We start from the raw sequence: 17,380 nt of genomic DNA on the forward strand, positions 1-17,380 counted from the left end.
AGCCTCCGCCTCCCAGGTTCAAGCAGTTATCCTGCCTCAGCCTCCCGAGTGGCTGGAATTACAGACACCTGCCACCATGCCTGGCCAATTTTTGTATTTTTAGTAGAGATGGGGTTTCACCATGTTGGCCAGGCTGGTCTTGAACTCCTGACCTCAGGTATTCCGCCCGTCTCGGCCTCCCAAAGTGCTGGGATTACAGGCATAAGTCACTGTGCCTGGCCCGGAAAAAGACTTTTTAATTTGGTTATTAGAAGTTTATTAGTGACATCTGTGTACACAGTTCGAGTTAGAGGAAGAAGCCAATTATAGAGGGTTAAAGAGAACATAGATGTTGTGTGCTTTTCCGAGTATGTTTTTGTTAAGATTGTTCTGCAGGGACATCACTTAAATCACATATAACAGCATCTTGTATCCCTAGTTGTGATGATGCCGTAGATGTCTTATTTCTACTTCTCTTTGGCTTCGCGGTATTAAGCATGTAGTAGATGTGTTGAAAATAATAACTGTATGAGTGAAAAAAAAACATACGGACGGTGTGTTCAAAACAGGCTGGGCGCAGTGGCTCACACCTGTAATCCCAGTACTTTGGAGGGCCAAGAAAGGAACAGGAAGATCACTGGAGCCCAGGAGTTCGAGACCACCCTGGGCATCATAGCGAGAGCCTCTCTCTACCCCCAACCCCCACCCCCAGATATTAGCTGGGCATAGTGACAAGAGCCTGTGGTCCCAGCTACTTGAGAGGCTGAGGTGGGAGGATTACTTGAGTCTGGGAGTGTGAGGATGTAGTGAGCCATGATCATGCCACTGCGCTGCAGCCTGGGCGACAAGGTGAGAGCCTGTCTCAAAAACAAACCAAACATTTATCAGTGAAAGGAAATAAATATAATACAAGCTAAAGTAAGGGGTGTTTTGTTGTATTTTGTTTTTGGATTGTTTGGAGACAGGAAGGAACCAGTGGGACAGGAAGGATGGTACTGAGCAAAATATGAGAGTTGAAGGAATAACAGTTTGCAGTTATTTCCAGAAAGTGGTAAGAAGAAATGGGCTTATTTATTGTGGTTAAGGAGTTAACCTTAGAAAGGAGGTAGATCTCTTTCTCTGAGGTGCGATAGACGTGAAAGTAGACATTGTGAGAGGTAAGAATATGAAGAAACCAATGACTTTCTCAGGTGATATCCTTAGAATGAGGTTTAGTGAATGAGGATTGGGGACCTTAAGGAGGTAGAAGAATTGCAATAACTATTGTGTGAGAATCATGCTAAGGAGTCAAAAGAATACCTCAAGTTTTACCAGATAGCAGTGAAAGTGAGTCTTGATTATTTTGGAAAGGATTATCTCTAGATAGTACATCTGTTGTAGAGCTTAACTTCAGAAACTTAATGTCCATAATAATGTCGGCATATTTTGGATTGGATTGCTATTATTACTTCATTATTTGCCTATTATTCCAGCTATTTTTCAGACTGTGAAATGGTGATGTAGATGAGTTTCACTAGAAAATTTGTCATGCAAATACTAATTTTACTCATTCAGACTTTGTGGATTACAAATGTTTTAACATAAAATGTTTTTTTATTTTGAGATGGAGTCTCGCTCTGTCTCCCATGCTGGAGTGTAGTGGCGCGATCTCGGCTCCCTGCAAGCTCTGCCTCCCGGGTTCACGCCATTCTCCTGCCTCAGCCTCCTGAGTAGCTGGGACTACAGGCGCTGGCCACCAAGCCCGGCTAATTTTTTGTATTTTTAGTAGAGACAGGGTTTCACCGTGTTAGCCAGGATGGTCTCGGTCTCCTGACTTCGTGATCCTCCCATCTCGGCCTCCCAAAGTGCTGGGATTACAGGCATGAGCCACCGCGCCCAGCCAACATAAAACATTTTTAATGTTGCTTACATTGGAAAAACTTGAAGAAAATTGTAATCTGGTATCAAATGAGGGTTTTTGACTGTATAATTTTTAATTTATCATTGTATATTATAATTTAATCGTATATAATTTTGTAATTAAGGATAGATCACAAATTCTTCAAATGATGAGGAGGTTTTTTTTCATACCTTAAAATTTAATATTTAATATCTGGATAGAGAAAGGAATAGATCGAAGCACTGGAGTTTCTGAAAAATATTGAGATTGCTTTTTATTTATTTATTTATTTATTTGTTTATTTTGAGACAGAGTCTTGCTCTGTTGCCCAGGCTGGAGTGCAGTGGCGCGATCTTGGCTCGCTGCAAGCTCCACCTCCCGGGCTCACGCCATTCTCCTGCCTCAGCCTCCCAAGTAGCTGGGAGTACAGGCACCTGCCACCATGCCCGGAGAATTTTTTGTATTTTTAGTGGAGACGGGGTTTCACCATGTTAGCCAGGATGGTCTCGCTCTCCTGACTTCGTGATCCACCCACCTCGGCCTCCCAAAGTGCTGGGATTACAGGTGTGAGCCACCGTGCCCGGCCGAGGTTGCTTTTTAAGTAGTAAAGATTTTAGAGTTGAGGAGATAACTTGAGGAGGGCTATGTCAATCTTTTATTCAGTTATTTTTTTATTCATTTTTATTTATTTTTAATTTATAAATTAATTTTTTTATTTTAAATAGTAGAAATGGGGTTTCGCCATGTTGCCTAGGCTAGTTTTGAACTCCTGGACTCAAGTGATCCACCTTCCTTGGCCTCTCAAAGTGCTAGGATTACAGGCGTGAGCTGCTGCGTCCAGCCTCCTTTATTCTGTTTTTATGAGAAAAAGTCAAGTTATAAAAATGTAAAATTTAGAGTAAGTACAAGTTTTACACTCTTATTAGTCAGTTTCTATTTTTCAAGAGACTTGTTCTTTGATAACCCTGAGGTCATTATAATGAAAATTAGGATTAGCTCTGCAAGTCAGCTGTTTCAGATTGTTTCCATTCTTAACCATCTTCTTCTGCCCCCATCTTTAAAAAAAAAGGCAGTAGGCTTTATGGCTCTAAAATCAAATGCTTATGTTGGATTCTAATAAGGGGGTTTTATTTCAGGTATTTGTAGGCAAAATACCAAGAGATTTATATGAGGATGAATTGGTGCCCCTTTTTGAGAAGGCCGGACCCATTTGGGATCTACGTCTTATGATGGATCCACTGTCTGGTCAGAATAGAGGGTATGCATTTATCACCTTCTGTGGAAAGGAAGCTGCACAGGAAGCCGTGAAACTGGTATGTGATAATTATCCACTGTCTAGCAAGTCACTATTTGAGGAAATAAACTTTAATTCAAAAATGTTCGTAGTTAACATTATTTTGATTTCTTCAGTTGTTGCTTGGAATGTTTTTATACTGACCAAATTGGTATGTGACATTTATTTTTTTCTGACTATAAAAGTAAAAAAGAACTGAAAATACCCAAGAAGTAATGTTTTATAGAAAGTCTCCCATTGATTTAAGAAGTTATCTATTAGATTGATTAATATCAGAAGTTTCATATGAGTATTTGGCTTATGCATTTCTGTCTTTTGGTTTTAGGCAAAAGGATGTCAATTCTTGATATTAAACTTTAGGATTCTTAAAGTATAATGAAGACTGGAATGGGCTATGGGGAACATAATAGTAGATGACAGTGACTTTTAGGATTCAATTCAGAAAATAGTTGTGAATCTGTTTTATTTTTGTTACAGCCTACTCATACGATTTATTTCATATTTTCTAAGTGTATTTTTGTTCTTTATGTTTCTTGGCCCTCGAGTCTTCTCTGTCTTTAATCTTTCTCTCCTCTCCTACTATTTATAGCCAGTCTCATATTAATTTCCTTTCTCTAGGGCCTTTAACCACTTGGTGCTCATTTCAGACCAGTAGTAGTAGTAACAAAGTTCTGCAACTCAAATGTATCTTCACTCCTGCTGTATTTAAGACACAGCTATCTCAGTATCTTAAAATAACAATGTCATTATTTTTTGGCATACCCTTGCCTGACTTCTGAGGGCCTCACTAAGTCTAGTTCTAGCCTTTGTAGAATGGTCAACCTCTTTCATCAAGGCTTTGGTTTCATTACTGGTGTCTGAATCAGTTCCACTCCTAGCTTGACCCAGATTTTAGTTTTTATTATGGATTTTTCCTTCAAACTTGTTTATTTAAGTTTTCATTTTTGGCAGCATATGGATGATTTTATTTTTAATAATCATATCTCTTAGTAAACTAATGGTTACATAATATTAAAGTATAAGAAGCTAAAATTGGCCAGGTGTGGTGGCTCACGCCTGTAATCCCAGCACTTTGGGAGGCTGAGGCAGGTGGATCACCTGAGGTCAGGAGTTCAAGATCAGCCTGGCCAACATGGTGAAACCCTGTCTCTACTACAAACACAAAAATTAGCTGGGCGTGGTGGCGCACGCCTGTAGTCCCAGCTACTTGGGAGGCTGAGGCAGGAGAATCACTTCAACCCAGGAGGTGGAGGTTGCAGTGAGCAAAGATCGTGCTACTGCCCTCCAGCCTGGATGACAGAGCGAGACTCCGTCTTAAGAAAAAAAAAAGGGCTAAAATTTATCAAGAAAATCCGCTATAGTGATTTAAATAAAACACTTTTCAAAATTTTATAAAATTTTGAAAGTATTGTGTTTTGTAGACAATTTAAAACTATATATTTAGAATTCTGTGACTTCTGTAGAATTTGAAATTTTTCTAATATCTTTGCATTGATTAAACATAGTTGTTACCCTTTACATATTGTTATTTTGACTATGGCTTACCTATATGCAATTACATTTCCAAGGACCCTGAATGATCAGGCTCAGGTATTTTTTTCTGAAAAATCTGTGGAAAAACATTTTCAGATAAAATTAAAATATGAAATAAGATATTTTGAACAATAAAGTGAGTCCTTTTTATATGGAAGAGTAGTGAAGCTTAACAAAACCAAACTAAAACAAGAGACTGTAACAATGAAGTTTAAAATACACATTCATATTATGGAAAGCATGAGGGAACTTGGTGAGTTGGTGAAGCAGGGAGCGTTTGGCCTTAAATTGTTGAATTTTTTAGATTAAGATCAATTGTCCTGAGTTTGGGGTGGTTTTGGGGTCTCTGGTTCTTTTCTTATTGCAGTGTGACAGCTATGAAATTCGCCCTGGTAAACACCTTGGAGTGTGCATTTCTGTGGCCAACAACAGACTTTTTGTTGGATCCATTCCGAAGAATAAGACTAAAGAAAACATTTTGGAAGAATTCAGTAAAGTCACAGGTAAAACAAAAATGTATTTAGAAATTACTTTTGCGAAGTATGTTGTACTACTTACAAGTGCTCAAAAAAACTGAGGGGTTGTATGTATTAGATTAAGAATTCAGGTCTGAAGTATCTAAATTGCTTCCTTTCTGCTTTATAGTGGTTTGGGTTTAAGCAAGTTCCCTTATATCCTTCATTTCTTGGAATGTCCCCTTTACTTCTTTGTCTTAATTGAACCTTGGCTTTTGCTGGAGCTTTTGCTCTATAGCCCTGAAGTGAATGCTTTTTTTCCCCTTGACAATTAGTGTATTGTAGGACCAAGAGGATAAAAGTTTTTACTCTCTCCGTGTTGCCTTGTCTAGATCAGAATTTTTTTTTTTTTTTTTTTTTTTTTGAGACGGAGTTTCGCTCGTTGCCTAGGCTGGAGTGCAGTGGCACTGTCTCGGCTCACTGCAACCTCTGCCTCCTTGGTTCAAGCAATTCTCCTGCCTCAGCCTCCTGAGTAGCTGGGACTAGCATGCGCCACCACGCCTGGCTAATTTTGTATTTTTAGTAGAGACGGGGTTTCTCCATGTTGGTCAGGCTGGTCTCGAACTCCCGACCTCTGGTGATCCTCCCACCTCGGCCTCCCAAAGTGCTGGGATTACAGGCGTGAGCCACTTAAATATCCAATTCTAAATCCATGGAATTGATTGAGAAGTAGATTTTATATCACAGTTCTATACACATTTATATATAACTGAAACAATTTAACAAAACTGTGCTTTTATTTATTATACATGATTTTATTTTGATATTTCTTATTCTATTTCATTTTTTAAAATGCCAGTTGTGATCTAATACTACCTGTGATTTAAAAACTCTGCGTTAGACCGCTGCCTCCCGTTGTAAAAACCACTGTTCCTTTACATTTTTATCATTCAGACATATCCTTTCCCTTTTGTTGAAGCTGTCATTCATTGCTCTTGTGGTTTCAGCCTTTCATTAATCTAAAGATTGCTTCTGGCTCACTGTCTTCCTCTTCTGCCCTAAATTGACTTCTTTCTAATACCTTTAACATCTACATTGGTGAACCATCTAGGGCTTTAGACTCCTACCTACTTCTATGACTACCTCATCTTTAGTCCTTCAGCTCCACCATATCCAGATTACATTCTGGATCTAGTCACCAGAAATTCTGTGCACTTTGAACTCTTGATTTCTAGCGTCCCACTTTGTAACCACTGATACCACCTGCTATATTATGTTGTCAGGTACCCCTGCTGGCACAGTTCTTTGACCTCATCACTTTATTATCTATAGCTCCTTCTGGCTTCATGATCATTTATTCATTCTTTCAGCAGGTGTTTATTAAAGTTCCTGTTAAGTGCTGGCATTGTGCTATGTGCCTGGGATACACTGGTGGCTAAGAGACATATTCTCTACTTTCATAGATCCTATATCCTGAGAAAGGAGATAAGACCAAGAATATAAAAAATAAAAATTAAAGGAATGTTTAGACATTGTGATAAGACACTGAAGCAGGAAATACAAGATATTTAGCTAGAGAATAGCTACCATCCCTGTTTCGATGGTTCTGGAAGACTTTTCTGATAAGATGGCATGTCAACCAGCACCTGAAGGATGAAGAGGATGTAGCATACAAAGAGCAAAAGGAAGTGCATTCCAAGACAGCAACACATGCCAAGGTTCCAAGGCAAGAAAGAAGTCAGTATATTACAGTAACTGAGGAGGCCAGTGTTATTAAAAGGTAGAATTAGGAGTAGAATTGTATGAAATGAAGTAGGCAGGGCTTCTGTAGGCCCTGTAAGGAGTTAGGTTTTTTTTTGTATATATAATGAGAAGGTATTTAAAGGTTTTAAGCAGGAAATAACACCTATTTCGTGTTTATGGGATATTCCTACCGCTCTGTGGATAGGGGCTTGGAGAGAAGGGGCATGAGTGGAAGCTGATAAGTTAGTTGAAGCTGTCATACTAGTACAGATACAGGATTAGACGAGGGTAATAGCAGTGGAGATAGAAAGAAGTAAATGAGTTTGGAATTGGATAGGAGAGATGAAGGAAGAAATCAAGAATGTCTAACCAATTTCTGGCTTCAGAACCAGGTGGATGGCACTGTTTATTAGATAGGAAGTCTAGGGAAGGCAGATTTTGGCCATGGTGGTTCAGTTTTGGACAAGTTAAATTTGCAATGTTTAAGACATCAAAGAGGATACCTCAGGTAAGAACGTAGGCACATCTAGAGCTTAGAGAAGTCCGGGGTAGGAAAAAAATCTAAGTGTTTATAAGGGTATAGGTAACATTTAAAAGTAGGGCTAGCTGACATTATTTAGAAAGAACACATACGGAGAGATAAGGGCAAAGGACTAAGACCAGAGGAACACTAATATTTAGTGATCACTTCCATTCTTGGTAAAAATAGTAACTTTTAAGTTAGCTTCAAGGAAGATTTTTGGCCATGATTAGTTGTCAAAAGTTAGTTCTCTTGGGTTTATATTACTAATTTTGTTTTTAAGATCTTTGTTAGTGCTTTTATAAAGTCATGTTATATCAAACGCTCTAAAACATTGTAGCATGTTAAATGTCAGAATATAGTAGATTTGTTGTATATGGCTGTACCTTCAGAACCCCTAAAATTAAAAAGGAACATCAAATACTGTCCCAAACTCCATATCTAATTATGTTGATCTAATTGTCTACAAAATTAGTGACTCATGTTGAGGCTGCTTCACTTATATTTTGCTCATCGTCAAGCGGATTTAGGTCTGCCTAATCGCTAGATGTGTGGTGGATGCTTTTGGCTTATATATCTGGCTGTTGGTTTAACAGAGGGTTTGGTGGACGTTATTCTCTATCATCAACCCGATGACAAAAAGAAGAATCGGGGGTTCTGCTTCCTTGAATATGAGGATCACAAGTCAGCAGCACAAGCCAGACGCCGGCTGATGAGTGGAAAAGTAAAAGTGTGGGGAAATGTAGTTACAGTTGAATGGGCTGACCCTGTGGAAGAACCAGATCCAGAAGTCATGGCTAAGGTAAATACAGTTGCTCGGAATGGGCATAGGGTCATCATTTAAATTTTATACTCAGAATAAAGCTCAAATATTTTGAGTTTTATGATAAATACAAATTGTAGCTTTAGACTTCAATTGTTTGGCAAGGAGCGGCTTTAACACTAAAGTTAACAGCCTGTCTTGGTATCCAGGAATTTCCATTAACCATCCGTTTTCCTGCAGATTAAATGTGCAAAAGGAACCGAAATGAAATTCCTTCAATTAAGTATTTCCGTACACACTGGGTGTTTGTTTAGTGCTAGGCACTGTGACGGATAGAGGTGTTTTTTTTTAAAAAAAAAAAAAAAAAAGGTCCTGAGTAAGGAGAGAATGTTTTGGAGATTATAAGTTATAGTCTTCATTGACTATATTGTGACTTTTATTACTTGGCCATGAATTATGTTTTATTTAGATTTATAACTAATTTTTCTTTTTTTAAGCTTTTTTTGTAGTTGTTTTTATTTTTTTTAAATATTTTATTTATTATTATTATTTTTTGAGACGGATTCTTGCTATGTCGCCCAGGCTGGAGTGCAGTGGTACGATCTCGGCTCACTGCAACCTCCACCTCCCGGGTTCAAGCGATTCTTCTTCCTCAGCCTCCCAAGTAGCTGGGACTACAGGCGCCTGCCACCACGCCTGGCTAAATTTTGTATTTTTAGTAGAGACAGCATTTCACCATATTGGCCAGGCTGGTCTCGAACTCCTAACCTCGTGATCTGCCCGCCTTGGCCTCCCAAAGTGCTGGGATTAAGGCATGAGCCACCGCGCCCCATTAAGGCATGAGCCACCATGCCCCGCCTGTTGTTTTTAAATGATCAAATTCCCTTAGTGTATTGTCCCCATGAAGAAAGGCAAAAGATTGTCATGTTTGCTCTCGTTACTGGCAAAATATGCATGGCAAGTCCTATAAAGGGCCCTCAATTCCCTCCTGATTCCTGTACTTGTGTTGCCAGGATCTTAATAGTGGTGCCTTGAGTACTGGTTCTTAAGCTTTCCTTTGGGTGACTTCTGGGACACATGAGAGTTGCATTTGTTTTTTTTTTTTTGAGATGGAGTCTTGCTCTGTCACCCAGGCTGGAGTGCAGTGGCGTGATCTCCGCTCACGGCAAGCCCTGCCTCCTGGGTTCACGCCATTCTCCTGCCTCAGCCTCCCAAGTAGCTGGGACTACAGGCGCCCGCCACCACGCCTGGCTAATTTTTTGTATTTTTAGTAGAGACGGGGTTTCACCATGTTAGCCAGGGTGGTCTCGATCTCCTGACCTCGTGAGCCGCCTGCCTCAGCCTCCCAAAGTGCTGGGATTACAGGCGTGAGCCACCGTGCCCGGCCTCAGAGTTGCATTTCTGCTGCTTGCAATGAGCTCTTGAGCATTTTAGTTGTCTCTTCCCTTCACAGGGAGGCAGCAAACTCTGCATGGCCATGAGTTAATGGTTGGATTCTTCTTGATAAGTCAGAAGTCAAGGTTTTTATTCCAGAATTTGAGGAGGCAAACCCTCGTTCTAAGTAGTTTGGAGGAGAACCCTGGTTTATACTTGTATAAAGTCTGGGTAGGCAATGACATCTTTGGGTTAAGCAGATAAGTTCTATTGAGAATGGACCAGACAGGGTCTCAGAAGTGCTACTCAGTATCTTTTATCTCATATTCCTTGAGTAGATGGGTGTCTAGGAAAGGGATAGAGAATTTAAATAGCTCTGAGTTTTTATTTTGATTTTTTACTAGCTTGATTTTAATTCCTATTGTTTCTTCTCCTAATACAACTATGACTTTGGGTAAACTACTGAACATGGATGTCATCTATTTTATTGAGCCTGGATCAATCTCTAACATCCACCACAACTTTGAATCTACCTGTAGTAACTAAGTATAGCCTGTATTGTTTTTTCTGTAAAAATATTTTAAAATAGTATTATAGATGTATTACATATTATAAAAGAGGAATAAAATCCCATGAAAACCAAAAGTATAGCTTGTAATTTGCTTACCAGCCGCTTTTCACATAACCTTTAGTAACTGCTCAGATGGAAGTTCATCCTAATCTTTTTTTAGGGTTAGAAAACTTCAAGATTTCATTCTGGTAACTCCTTTTTCCTAGATCTAAAACAGGTTTCAGAATGAAAAGGAGGTCTCTATAAACTTAGGATTAAATATTATAGAGCCGTTTATTGTTTTCTTTTTTTTTAAGAGATGGGGTCTCATTATGTTGCCCAGGCTGGAGTGCAGTAGCTGCTCACATGTGCAATCATAGCACACTGCAGCCTTGAACTCCTGGGCTTAAGCGTCCCTCCCACTTCAGCCTCCCAGGTAGCTTGGGACTACTGGTGCTTGCAACCGCACCCAGCTCCTTTATTGTTTCCTAATTGAAAAGAAAAGTTTATCCATTTGAGTAAAGCTTCTGTTATTCACACTATCAATTTACAATTCACTGAAGATTTTTTTGCCAAGTTGGGTCAGTTTTACAATGTACCAAAACCTAAAAGCCTAAATATATGTCTCTTAAAGGGACCCTTTTTCATGTTGAACATTTTAAACACAATTTCAGTAAGTAATTTTCATATAGTATGTTATCGTTTCATCATAGAAAAGTCCATGTTGAATTTTTTTTAAAAAACAACTAAACCAGTGGGAGTCTGTGTAACGTAGAGGCTGGACCTTAGTATGACAAATTGAGAATAATAAAGGGGATGGAGCATTTGTGGAAAATGTTAGTTTTTTTCCTCCTTAAATTAATATCTTCTTATTAGATAGCCCTTTATCTGAAGCAACAATTTGTTCAATATGTTAGTTTTTTATTTGGATAGGTACTATATTTTCTTAGTTCAAAAGTTATATAGAAAAGTACAGACAAAGAAATTTCCTTTCTACCCCTATGCCTGTGTCTACCAAATCCCCTTTGTCTCCTATAAGGCATCCAGTTTTAATAGTTGCTGGTTTCCTTTTAGTATTTCCTTTGGCAAATATGAATATACTTCCTTAATTCTTACATGAGTGGTAGTAATGTTGGTAGCGTACTATATCCACTGATCTACCTTTTGTTTATTCACCATCCTGTTTCATCAGCTCTGAGGAAATACACCATTATTATATGTACTACTAAATAGTTATAAAACACTGCCAGCTAAACTATGGCACAGTACTTGCTTATCACATTGACTGTAAGTTCTCTATTTCAGAGATGTAAAAACAGGAAAAACAGTGTATCCTATCGATCTCTATCAGCTCCTCTTCATTTTTTGGGTTTTTTTTTTTTTGAGATGCAGCCTTGCTTTGTCACCCAGGCTGGAGTGCAGTGGTACAATCTTGGCTCACTGCAGCCTCCGCCTCCCGGGTTCAAGCGATTCTCTTGCCTCAGCTTCCCGAGTAGCTGGGGTTATAGGTGCCTGCTACCACGCCCGGCTAATTTTTGTATTTTTAGTACAGACGGGGTTTCACCATGCTGGCCAGGCTGGTCTTGAACTCCCAACCTCAGGTGATCTGCCCACCTCGGCCTCCCAAAGTGCTGGGATTACAGGCGTGAGCCACCGCGCCCAACCCTCTTCTTCATTTTTTATAACTACATAGTAGTCTGTTCTGTGGAGGTACTATAGTGTATTTAACCAGCTGGATATTGTTTTCTAATCTTTTGCTCTTACAATGCTGGAATGAATAAGCTTATGTCAGTTGATACAAGTGGAGATACATCTGTAGGATAGATTCTTAGGGGGTAGAATTGTGGGCCAAAGGGTAGATACATCTGTAATTGTTAAGATACTGCCATATTCCTGTCTGTAGGAGATAACACTATTTTACATTCCTACCAGCAAAATACAAGATAATTATTTTCCTCATTCTTGACAAAATAGTGTATGATCAAACTTTTGAATTTTGCCAGCCTGATAGCAAATGATGTCTCAGTGCCATTAATGGTTAATGATTTGCTTCTCTTACTATGAATGGTTTGAACTTTAAATATATTTTAAGAGCCATATGTGTTTCTTTGTATGAACCATGTATTCAGGAATTTTGCCTATTTTTCTATGCAGTTGTTGAGCTTTTTCTTATTTTCTGGTGCTCTGATATAAAAGAGAGATTAGCTGTTTGTGATACATGTTGCAAACTTTTCATCCATATTTATTGTCTTTGCATATAGTATTTTTTGCCATATAGAAGTCATTTATTTTTAGTAGTTGAATATATCATTCTTATGGCTCCTAGATTTTAAGTCATAAGGTCATCCCCACTCCTAGATTTTAAGTCATAAGGTCATCCCCACTTAAGGTTACATAAAGGAATCATCCTTGTTCTAATACTTTCACAGTCCTCCCTCCACCCTTTTATTATTTAAATTTTCAATCTATTTGGAGTTTATCCTGGTGTGTAGTGTGAGGCATGGACCAGCTTTTCTCCTTTTTTTCTAATTAACACTACCTGATTTAATGATTTAAGCATTATAGTTTGTTTATATTTGGTAGGGCCAGCCTCTAAATTTCACTCTTTTTTTTCCTGGTTATTCTTGCTTATTTATTTTTTCATATGAACTTTTGAAAGTTATTCAGTTTTAGAGGAAAGAAACAGAAAAACTTGTTTTGAAAGGGACTTGGAAACCGTGTTAAATTTGTTGATTAACTTGGTAATAATAATTATGTGTTGGTTCCTTGAAGGTTCTATTCAGTGTTAGGTGCTTTAATGACAACATAGGAGAAGGCAGGAAGCAATAATTTTTATAAATCGGTGATTGATATCAGTGTCATTTTCCTAGCAATTTCTCTTGCTACCTGTAACAACACTTTTAGCACTTAATGTTTTAGAGGAGAAAAGCTATTCTATGAAGACAGGAAGAAACATTTTTCAGGTAAAATTAAGTAGCCAATGACAGTTTTGTTTATTTGTTGTTTACTAGGTAAAAGTTTTGTTTGTGAGAAACTTGGCTACTACAGTGACAGAAGAAATATTGGAAAAGTCATTTTCTGAATTTGGAAAACTCGAAAGAGTAAAGAAGTTGAAAGATTATGCATTTGTTCATTTTGAAGACAGAGGAGCAGCTGTTAAGGTAGAAATTTTGAAATTTTGGTCCTTGATATTTGAATTTTGTTTTTGAAACTTGCCAAACACAAACTAACTTTAAAAACTGAAATAAAATTGGTTGTTAGCTTTTGCTGAACTCTTTCTATTTAATCTCTGTAAAGTGGTAATAGTATGTAACAGATAAGACTCCATATTTCAAAGCCGGATTATTACTGAGTTTGTGATCTTAGGCAAGTTATTTTTAATCTCTGTATTGTTTTGTAAGATTCGATAGCATGATGCCTTGGAAGTATTACAAGGTATAAAAATTAGCTGCTGTAAACACTAAATAGGTAATGAATGCATTATAACTACTTAGTTTACCTCAGTTTGTGTACCTATGAAGGAAACTGAGTGGTATACATGACTCATACAGTATACCATGTTTAATTGAGTAGATATATTTTGAGGGTATGATTAGTTTTACCTTTAATCATTTTAGAGTTAAAATAGCATTCGGTATGTTTTACTGATATCGGTAATTGTTAGAGATATCACTTGTGTATAATAGTTGATTTAGTCTTTGATGATAATGAAAAGTGTGAAGAAAGTATTTTCATACGGTATCTGGAACACAAAACCTGCTTTCTGTTGACAATGGTTTAGGACTATCTTTAATGGGTGAAATTTTCAGTTTCTTTTTTTTATTCATCTCTCTTTCCTTGGGGGGATGGGAGCAAGACAAAACACTACTAAAGTCTTGTTTATGTTATTAGGAAGGCAGATCCAGAATGCTTAGTGACACAGGCGTGGTTCTTTTTCTGCATGTTTGGTCGGTGGGATACTGCCACCTCTAATTTGAGCATTTTTTGGTTTTGTTTTTTGCCCAGGCTACTGCTTTTAAAACAGGCTTTATAGAATCCTTGACTGGTTTATAATTAATCAGGCAGTATTGTTCATAAAATTCATAACTTGTCCAAGATCACAAACTCAGTAATAATCTGGCTTTGAAGTATGGAGTCTTACCTGTTATGCTGTTATACTCTTATCTGTTAATGTGTGGCTTCTGAAATTTCACTGGTATAGAATGCAGATAACTAATAATTTTATGCTTTCCAAATATTCCTCCTGGCTTGAGTGGTTTTAAATAACTGGTTGTCCTGATTGAAAATATTTATAGGATGGTTTGCCAAAGAAGCCTATGAAATTATAAAATATCTAGTCCAGGAACTGGGAGTCACCAGGATGGTCAGGGCAGAGAGTAGATGTTTCATTTTTTAATTTATGCCAGGAAGCTTTTGTAAACTTGTTTAGTTGCTTTAACTGAAGCAACGCAAAGCTGAGGTGGTAAAAGGGAAAATTGCAGTCTTGAGGACTAGTTTCGTTTTTGTCTAGATACTTATAAATCACTGATAGCTCCAATAGAACATTTTTTTATGTGTGCCCAGAGTGGGTAAAGGTATAGGGAAGCAAAAAATAAAATATCATGAGGAGGTGACATTTTGTTACTGAGTACTTGAACCTTTTGATGTATGGCAGAGGTTGTTAGGTGGAACAACATGAACAAAGGGCTAGAGCATGGAATGTTTGATTACTGCTTTCTACATAATTGCTTGAGTCTTCATTAGTCCAGGCCTTTTCTGGCTCTGTACTTTTAACTGTTCAAGCAAAGTACATTTTGGGTTAAGCATTGTGAGGGAAACCTAGGCTTTTTTGTGTTAGTATCTTCTTGAATTTTACAGATAATCTCACTCAGTAACCTCATTTGTGCTTCAAATCCTTGAAATTGTTGTATAAGAACAGTGTAAGACCTGTATGCTACATGTTTATTTTAAAATTCTAATCCTGAGAAGTTAATCTTTGTCTGGCTCGTATTAATACTGGCATTTTTCCCTGGTATGGATTTACTTCTTTGGTATGGCTTATCTTTTAAGGAGTTATTTGGAATTAAGGAGCAGCAATAGGTGGCAGCCCTTTTACCTTTTAAAATATAATATCAGGAGGTCGGTTTTGTTCTAAATGTAATTTACGTATAAAAAGATAAGGTCAGGGGAAACGTATTTTCTTTGTGTGTTTGTATTTAACTTTCTGGCTAGATTCACCTTTTGCCATTTAAAATAATTGTGAAGTAAATTGTTAAGTATATTAAATTACACAAGTATAATAGCTTACATACTATATAAAACATAATATAGTTTTATGTCATTGTAAAATAATTTTTCTAATTTTTTATAGGCTATGGATGAAATGAATGGCAAAGAAATAGAAGGAGAAGAAATTGAAATAGTCTTAGCCAAGCCACCAGACAAGAAAAGGAAAGAGCGCCAGGCTGCTAGACAGGCCTCCAGAAGCACTGCGTGAGTCTACATTTTAGTAGATATATCTTTGGACAAGGAATAACTTGATAATGGAGATCAGATTAATAAAACAAAATCAGAGTTTTGAAGCAAACTGATTTGTTTTTTCTTTTCTCCCTTCTCTCCTTTGCTAGGTATGAAGATTATTACTACCACCCTCCTCCTCGCATGCCACCTCCAATTAGAGGTCGGGGTCGTGGTGGGGGGAGAGGTGGATATGGCTACCCTCCAGATTACTATGGCTATGAAGATTACTATGATGATTACTATGGTTATGATTATCACGACTATCGTGGAGGCTATGAAGATCCCTACTACGGCTATGATGATGGCTATGCAGTAAGAGGAAGAGGAGGAGGAAGGGGAGGGCGAGGTGCTCCACCACCACCAAGGGGGAGGGGAGCACCACCTCCAAGAGGTAGAGCTGGCTATTCACAGAGGGGGGCACCTTTGGGACCACCAAGAGGCTCTAGGGGTGGCAGAGGGGGTCCTGCTCAACAGCAGAGAGGCCGTGGTTCCCGTGGATCTCGGGGCAATCGTGGGGGCAATGTAGGAGGCAAGAGAAAGGCAGATGGGTACAACCAGCCTGATTCTAAGCGTCGTCAGACCAACAACCAACAGAACTGGGGTTCCCAACCCATCGCTCAGCAGCCGCTTCAGCAAGGTGGTGACTATTCTGGTAACTATGGTTACAATAATGACAACCAGGAATTTTATCAGGATACTTATGGGCAACAGTGGAAGTAGACAAGTAAGGGCTTGAAAATGATACTGGCAAGATACGATTGGCTCTAGATCTACATTCTTCAAAAAAAAAAATTGGCTTAACTGTTTCATCTTTAAGTAGCATTTTGCTGCCATTTGTATTGGGCTGAAGAAATCACTATTGTGTATATACTCAAGTCTTTTTATTTTTCCTCTTTTCATAAATGCTCTTGGACATTATTGGGCTTGCAGAGTTCCCTTATTCTGGGGATTACAATGCTTTTATCGTTTCAGGCTTCATTTTAGCTTCAAAACAAGCTGGGCACACTGTTAAATCATGATTTTGCAGAACCTTTGGTTTTGGACAGTTTCATTTTTTTGGATTTGGGATAGATTACATAGGAGTATGGAGTATGCTGTAAATAAAAATACAAGCTAGTGCTTTGTCTTAGTAGTTTTAAGAAATTAAAGCAAACAAATTTAAGTTTTCTTGTATTGAAAATAACCTATGATTGTATGTTTTGCATTCCTAGAAGTAGGTTAACTGTGTTTTTAAATTGTTATAACTTCACACCTTTTTGAAATCTGCCCTACAAAATTTGTTTGGCTTAAACGTCAAAAGCCGTGACAATTTGTTCTTTGATGTGATTGTATTTCCAATTTCTTGTTCATGTAAGATTTCAATAAAACTAAAAAATCTATTCAAAACATTACCTATTTCAAATTCAATTGTGTCCTAAAACATTATTTTATTCGTAATCCTTGCAAGGAATATTGTTTTCAAAGTATAACTGCCTATGTGAGTGATCAAATTCATGCAAAATTTCTTGTCTATTCCAACATGTATTGTGGATATTAGACTGAGGATTAGTCTAAATTCAAGTATTTATTCCAATTAGCACTTTCATTGATTGGTGTTCTCTCATAGTCTCTTCTAATTTTGAAATTTTATCTTTTATTTAAAAAAAAAAAACAGGTTCATAGACTTTTGAGCATTCTTGCAGGCATTGGATAATTTGCGTTAAAACAAATAAAATGTGGCTGGGAAAGCAGACTGCAATTTATTTTGACCCACATTCTTTATAAGGGATAATTTGTGACTGAAGACCTTAT

The 17,380-nt window shown here is 37.8% G+C and overlaps 1 protein-coding gene across 1 annotated transcript in view; it reads left to right on the forward strand.

The window, feature by feature from the left end:
- Nucleotides 1–16,976, forward strand: part of HNRNPR (heterogeneous nuclear ribonucleoprotein R) — a gene marked incomplete at its 5' end in the record, with an annotated part of 34,214 nt that extends 17,238 nt beyond the window's left edge. Inside the window, 6 exon segments of the mRNA NM_001133159.1 lie at nucleotides 2,995–3,171; nucleotides 5,053–5,188; nucleotides 8,000–8,205; nucleotides 13,102–13,251; nucleotides 15,441–15,562; nucleotides 15,697–16,976. Coding sequence (NP_001126631.1) covers nucleotides 2,995–3,171; nucleotides 5,053–5,188; nucleotides 8,000–8,205; nucleotides 13,102–13,251; nucleotides 15,441–15,562; nucleotides 15,697–16,309 — 1,404 coding nt within the window. The 3' untranslated portion in view covers nucleotides 16,310–16,976.
- Nucleotides 16,977–17,380: the final 404 nt, after the last annotated feature.

The sequence above is a fragment of the Pongo abelii genome, chromosome 1 (assembly GCF_028885655.2).
Source record: "Pongo abelii isolate AG06213 chromosome 1, NHGRI_mPonAbe1-v2.0_pri, whole genome shotgun sequence".
NCBI lineage: Eukaryota > Metazoa > Chordata > Mammalia > Primates > Hominidae > Pongo > Pongo abelii.